The sequence below is a fragment of the Leishmania donovani genome, chromosome 27 (assembly GCF_000227135.1).
Source record: "Leishmania donovani BPK282A1 complete genome, chromosome 27".
Classification (NCBI taxonomy): Eukaryota; Euglenozoa; class Kinetoplastea; order Trypanosomatida; family Trypanosomatidae; genus Leishmania; species Leishmania donovani.
In genome coordinates this window covers 811,132-818,097 of record NC_018254.1, presented here as the reverse complement: position 1 = coordinate 818,097, position 6,966 = coordinate 811,132, and the positions used below count along the sequence as shown (strand labels likewise).

Below are 6,966 nucleotides of genomic sequence, written 5' to 3'. Positions count from 1 at the left end.
GGGGCGCGGGTGGTGTGCCGACGTTGAGGCGGAGGCCGCGCCCCGGCGACTGTGGCGGCGCATTGCTGGGAGGCGTGTGTGTCCCGCTGCTTCGCGCCGCGCGATGACGGTCCTGTGCGGCCGGGCCGGGGGCCAGAGTGGTGGTGGTGGGGGTGGCTGGGCTCGTGCTCCATGGCGGCGAATGACCGCGCTGAAGGAAAAAAGGAAAACCGTCGGTCTTCACTGTGACTTGTGGGTGTCGTGGGAGGCTCGTTTGCGGACTTGTTTCGGGCGCGTCCTCCAGCCAAACTTCACCCCCGTTTCTCTTTCGGGGTGCGTCAGCGTGCGCCTTGGCTTGCTCTGTCTTTCGCATTTTACGGTGATGCATCGTGTGGAGCGACGGGCGCCGTTTCTTTACTTTTTCTACCCATCTCCCAATCGCTCGCGCTCTGTGAAGCAGCGGCATCTTCCCGCGTCTTCTTATCGCCGACACCTTTAGCACTCTGCCTCAGGTGCGGCCAACTCATAGTGATCAGCCGAGTTTCTTTGTGTCAGGTGCTGATGAAGGCGGCGGCATCGTCGGCGTTTGTTCCTGCTGTTGCTGCTGCTATTCCCACTGCTGCCTCTTTTTCTTACTCGAGGCCCAAAATGCCGTCGGCCGAAGCGCTGAGCGGCGGTTCTGGCAGTGACATTGGCGGCCTGAGGACCGACAGCGGGAGTCGAGCTCGCGCAGGCAATACCATAGCCTCTGAAACTGATGCTGCGACGGAAGCGCAGCGCCTCCGATCGGAGGGGACCCGGGAGAGCAGGGCTGGCCGTGGTGGCTGCGGCGACGGGAGAGGCGATGCCTCCGTCAGCTGTGCTGACGTCAGCATTGACCTGGCCGAGGTGCTTCCTCTCACGAGCTCCCCGCGTCTTTCTGCGAAGCGGGGGACTGGGGGCGGCGGCCGTAGCGCTACTGCCAGAGAAACCGATGTTTCTGCGCTGCGTGAGGACGAGGTCTTCTCTGCCGAGCACGGTGCGGAGGTGCCCTCTGACCGGCTAGCAGCCCGCGCGGTTCCACTCGACGTGCCGCTCTTGACCACTGTTGAGGAACAGAGGCCGCACGGCTCGGCTTCCGACATTCCCGCCGTGGTCGTCCTCCGTCATCGCATGGGCTGCAGCATGGTTGTCCTGGCACCGCATCAGCGAGCGTCCTACAGCCGCTACGACCTGGAGAACTTTGTGCTCTACAAGGAGCAGAAGTACAATGCCGTCAACGTTCTCTGGCGGTTCTGCATTCTGATGCTGCTCGTGCTCAGCTTCACCGTCTTCTGTCTTGTTCTCTGCGCGTGCACGACGGAGTGGCTGAGCGTGCAGAACAACGACTCGTTCTTGTCCGTCGGGCTGTTCTTCTCGTGCCGAGATGGGTTTCAGCGCACGTGCGCTTCATGGCAGAGCGCGTGGGTGGAGTGGATCGTTCTAGACAACGTCACCGGCGCCATCCTCTGCCATGCATCTGCGGGATTCGTTCGTCGCTTTCTTGGGGTGATGTGGACGATGGGCATTCTGCAACTCCTGTGCGAGGTGGTGGCGCTGTTTCTGGGCTTTCGGATTGCGGCTCGGCCGACACGAAGTGGTGCGCTTGTGCTGCTCTTTTTCGACCTCCTGCTGAGCCTCTGCATTGGCATTGTGACGGTGGTGCTGTTTGACCTCTACACCTCTTGCGTGCGGCGCACCTGCGAGGGCGAGCACGTGCCCGGCGATGCGTGCAACGTTCACTACCGCTACGGGTACCGGCTGTACATCGGCGCCGTCGCCGTGCATGGGCTGCTGCTTGTGCTCGCGCTGTGCATGCACAGCTACATCCACAACATCCGTGTCACGTCGCGCAACCAACTTCGGGCAGAGCGTCACCGGATCTCCCGCAGTGCTCGGGCTGAAGACTACATTGTGCATATGCTGAACTCGTCGACAACCTCCAGCGTCACACGTGATGCCGCTGGTGGGAGCTGTGCTCGCAGTACCTGGGACGCCGCACGAACAACCTCGCAGCTTGATGGTAATCGGTCGACAAGGCAGCCGAGTATTGTCGCCTCTGTTCCGAGAAGCGCAACAGCGACGATCTCCATGGGTGCCGTTGCAGCCCCTTTCAACAGTCGAAGGCATGGCGATCAAGACGGCAGTGAGGATGAGGGCGCAAATGGTGACGCGCTGCGCAGCGTCAACTCGACTTCATTGCAGCCAGCAGCACCCGCACCCGATAACTTCCTCGCCGGTGGCGTGGATTTCAACGTCCAGTCTGCGCATCGTGGCATTGGCTGTGGCATCGATACTGCCACGACTGCTGCGTCAACAAGGCCCACTCCTGGCTCGCTTCCACTGCAGCACGGCGAGCTGCACGTTTCATTTCTCGGCGTGCCGGACGATACAGATGACGATGCGGGCTTCGGGTTGCTCAGTGACAGCGAATCTCGCCGCTACCGACAGCATCCGTCGGTGCCAACGCTTTCCTTCGACGACGGCGGCGCCCGCGCTGCTGCTGCTGGTGCAGCGACGGCGGCATTCAACGCATCAGATCACAACACGGAGAGCAGCTTCGTCACGCGTGGCCGGAGCGCCGGGGCTGCGGTGGCGGCCGCCGGCGACAACGCCCAGCGCCAGCGTCGTGACCGGCAGCGAGCGTCGCCTGGGGATTTGTCCCTGCCACGCACGGGTCGTCAGCGCAGCGCTGGGCCACAGACGGAAGCGACAGAGTCGTCGCTGTCCTCGAAGCAGAAGCGAGGCCTACCAGACAAGCGGCGTGCAGCGCCGGTCTATCAGCAAGCCCGCAAGCGTCAGCACAAGTTTCTCCGCTTCTTCAACCGTGAGTACGACTCCAACTACCTTACCGCCGCGGAGCTCGGCGTGCTGATCGCCGGCGCAACCGACTGGGTCTACGATGACCGCAGTGACATGTACTACTCCTTCGACCGCAACATGTTCTGGGACCCGCTGACGCAGGAGTACTACAACTGCGCTTTAAAGTCGTGGCAGGAATCACCTGACCAGGCCGTGGAGGTGCGTGACATGTTGGACTACGTACTTGAGAGCCCGGCGAGCAGCCGTAGTCGCAGTGACAGTCGATTTAATCACGAGAGCAACGAGGATTCGCTTATGCTGATTGAGAGCCCCACAAGGATGGCCACCGACGGCGATGATGTGAACTCGAGCGGTGGCGTTCATTAGACGGAGCTGCGGCGGCAGCGAGCACGGCGACACCACGGTGAGCCGACCACGTCTGTGACAGCCTTCCGCACGATCACGACGCGAGTCGGTCCGAGTGGTGGTGGCAGGCCGAGCTTGTGCTCCTCTAACAACTGGCAGCAGAGCGGCAATATGCGAAGTAGAGAGCGGATCTTTTCTAGCCCGAGGATGGAATGTACGTTGCCGCTGTCTGCCGAGAGCTCGGTGGAGCGTTGGCAGCCCGAATGATATCTCCTCTTGGCACATGCGCTGATGAGCGCGCCCCCGCGCGTATGTGGGCGATTATGCGTAGGCTTGCTGTTGTTCGTGTGCGCGCGTACTGCTTCGTTGTAGTATTCGACGTTCGTCTCCCGTGCAGCTTACCCATCCCCACTCGTAGACCCCCAGAACGAGCAAGCTCTCCCCCCTCTCCCGCACGATATGCATTTTTTTTTTTCCAGCTGTTTTACGCAGGTGCGCCAGCTGACGGCAATGCACCACAGTCCTGCCGCCTTCCATGGCCAAATACGCGAGTGCCTGCGCACGCGCCGCTACGCAAAGCAGCGAAAACGGGGCCGCACACACTCTGATAGCGAAGGGCGTTGCGTGGGACGCGCACGTCCAGCAGCTCTCACCCGCCGTCACCGCTCTTATCGTCGTCGTGCGCGCTGACGCCCCACTTTGTCCTTTTCAATGATGCCTTCATCGAACGTTTTTTTTTTTTCGTTGCTACTCGGACAACGAAGAGGGCACGCTGTCTCTGCCTAGATGCGCGTCGGCGCCAGCGCACGGCGGTGTCTTGAGTGTTCTTCCTTCTCTCTTCTGCCTGCGTGCATTACGTGCTTTTCTTCTCCCCCTTCTCTATCTCGCACTCTCTCAAGCACTTCGCGCGTGCACATACTCTTCAGCTAAGCAGCACCAGGCATACCTTGCGTCCCGCGTTGTGCACAGACGTACTCACATGCACGAACATATGTGTACATGCTAACGCACGCACACTGTTTAGCGAGCTACACCGACACACACCCACCCACCCACCCCCGCACACACACACACACACAGGTAAGCGTAATGGCGCAGCAGCGGGGAAAGAAGGCAGCGCTGTCAAAGGCAGCCGTGGCAAATGCGTCTGCAAGTGCGCCTGACCCGCCGCCGTTCTTTTCCATGAGGTCCGCTACCTTCACCGACGCCATCGTCATCACCAAGGTCATTTCGGTCGTGCTGCCACTGCGCCACTTGCGTGACCGCAACATCCTGCATGCGACGCTTCTGAAGAAGTTGCTCCATCGCCCCTACGAGGCATCTGCAGAGGACCTCGCCCAACAGCAGCTCTTGCAACAGGAGGCCGAAGATGGCGCCAAGCATAGCCGCGGTGCACACAGCGCTCTCGACAACCGTGCGGCGCCCACGTCGTCATCTTCGTCGACACCCTACGTGATTGTCCACATCAAGTCCGCTGAGATTCACGCCGACACGGCTCGCCAGGTAAACCCGCGCGGCGATGTGCAGGTGAACGTGATGGTGACCCTTGTCGCAGCTCGCCTCCAACACGGGATCTGCGCCGGTGTCTCGGAGGCGTCGCCGTTCACGTCGTGCATGCAAGTGCGGGTACCGACAGTGGCCGTGTCCGCCGCGGTGGCAGCCAGGGGCAGTACGGACGATGCAGCAACGCTGTTACTCGGAGATGCTTCGGAGGCAGGCACCGATAATGTGTCGCAGGAGGGGGTCAAAGACGAGAAGGCAGAGCCGAGCGGTGACGATGCAGCGCTCGATGCCTCCTTGCCAGCCACCACGACGGCTGCTGCCGCGAAGCGCAGATGCTGCACTGGTGTCCCTGAGGATCAACAGCTGCGCGTGACAGCGCGGTGCCTAGAGGACGAGCCGATCGTGCCAGGTCAAGCAGTCTTGCTCATCTCCGAGCCGGCCGCTATGCGCTGCATGGGCATCCGGCCGCCGCGTGCAGCGCCAGGCCCATTTTACCTAACAGAAACGACGCAACCGGCGGCTCAGTTCTCCAGCGGGGAGGCAGAGGGCGGGCCTGAGGCGAGGCCGAAGAAGCGCGCACGCAAGCCACGCGCGTCCGCCGGTGGCACAGGTGGTGCTACACCAGCGCGTCGTATCGTGTCCATCGAGTGCGCCATCCCGAAAAGAGAGGAGGATGGGGAGGGCGGCGCAGCAGCAAGCACCCGCAAGGGCCCGCGTAAGCGACCACACACCTAATCGAAGTCATTGTGGGTGACGGGGCCAAAGGTATGGAGAGCAGGCGCGCAGAGGGTTGAGCGAAAGGGAAAGTCGGGAAGGAGGTGAGGGGTGGTGGACAACGACATCCCCATGGCTTGTCTGCGCTGATTTTGCGCTCGCTACCGCGACGCATTTACCTCCGCGCATGTTTTCTCTGTCTCACGCTCGGCCACCTCCAGATCTCTTTCCCTCATCGCTTGCCATACGTTCATCTAACAAAATCTACGCCCGCACGTTGGCGGTTGTGCACGTGAGGGCATGTCTTGTCCTTCGCCGACCCCTCCCCTGTGCCCCTCTTTCTCCGTCGCTACTTTACAGCTCGCTTAAAAAAACGTGCGAAGGCGCATGCACGAAGGTAAACTCTGAATCAAGCATCGATACAGGCGATGGAGACGTGACAATGACCACTGCGCGACTGTTTGTGTGCACGCATACGGCGCACTGCATTCACACCCATCACAGATCGCCTTTCCTAGCCCTCGAGCACTCGCGGGGCGTCGGTGCCCTTCTTTGATCGTGGTGCTGCACTTCTCACTCACATGTGGGCCGACATCCATCATGCTATGCTGTGTGAGTGTCATGCCGCCTTTCACGTGCACGTGCACGCCCATCATCGCGCTCATGAGTGTCATGCCGCCTTTCACGTGCACGTGCACGCCCATCATCGCGCTCACCATTGTCTTTTCTCGCTTCTCGCTTCTCGCTTCTCGTCACACACACACACATACACACACACACACACCCACCCACCCAAGCAGCCATCTCTCGCTCTCGCTCTCCCTCACTGCTTCCCCCGTTGTACCTCGATAGAAGCGCACACACACGCTCCCCTGACCACTCCTCCTCATCTCCACTTCCCATAGAAACGCATACACCCATTTTTCTGCACACGCGCTTAGATCTTCTTCAGACTCCTCTCTCCCCTCGAGCCTGTGCGATCCACGGCTCATCATCATGCCGTCCACCGAAGCCAACCTGCAGCCTGCCGCGAAGCGTCCGCGTGAGGAGGATGTGGAGGCGGAAGTTGCTTGTACGCCGACCGATGGCGCGGCCACCGATGCTGCCAAGACGGAGAATCTCGTCATGAAACCGGTTGCGGCTGGCGCCGAGGTACTGACAGCGGACAAGGTTGCCGAGGGGACGAATGCCGAGGAGGAGCCGCTGCAGCAGGAGAACCCATTCCGCTACGTCCTCTTCCCAATCCAGTACCATGACATCTGGCGCAAGTACAAGGAGCAGGAGAGCTGCATCTGGACGGTGGAGGAGATCGACCTGGGCAACGACATGAAGGACTGGGCAACGCTGAACGACGGGGAGCGGCACTTCATCAAGCACGTGCTTGCCTTCTTCGCCGGCAGCGACGGCATAGTCATCGAGAATCTTGCGCAGCGCTTCATGAGCGACGTGAAGGTGCCAGAGGCGCGCGCGTTCTACGGGTTCCAGCTGATGATGGAGAACATCCACTCGGAGACGTACTCTGTGCTGCTGGACACGTACATCACGGACAGCGAGGAGAAGCTGCGACTGTTGCACGCAATACAG

The 6,966-nt window shown here is 61.0% G+C and overlaps 3 protein-coding genes across 3 annotated transcripts; all 3 read left to right on the top strand.

Annotated features, from left to right (window-relative positions):
- Positions 1 to 627: 627 nt before the first annotated feature.
- On the top strand, positions 628 to 3,186 carry LDBPK_271990 (hypothetical protein, conserved; the record flags this gene model as incomplete). The annotated part of the gene is made up of 1 exon (XM_003862002.1): positions 628 to 3,186. One exon carries the CDS (start codon positions 628 to 630, stop codon positions 3,184 to 3,186), a length of 2,559 nt encoding a protein of 852 aa, XP_003862050.1.
- A 1,068-nt stretch (positions 3,187 to 4,254) lies between these two features.
- Positions 4,255 to 5,403, top strand: LDBPK_271980 (hypothetical protein, conserved; the record flags this gene model as incomplete). The annotated part of the gene is made up of 1 exon (XM_003862001.1): positions 4,255 to 5,403. One exon carries the CDS (start codon positions 4,255 to 4,257, stop codon positions 5,401 to 5,403), a length of 1,149 nt encoding a protein of 382 aa, XP_003862049.1.
- A 975-nt stretch (positions 5,404 to 6,378) lies between these two features.
- LDBPK_271970 (ribonucleoside-diphosphate reductase small chain, putative) lies at positions 6,379 to 6,966 on the top strand (the record flags this gene model as incomplete). The annotated part of the gene is made up of 1 exon (XM_003862000.1): positions 6,379 to 6,966. A coding segment is annotated over one exon (588 nt), but the record flags the coding sequence as incomplete, so codon positions are not given.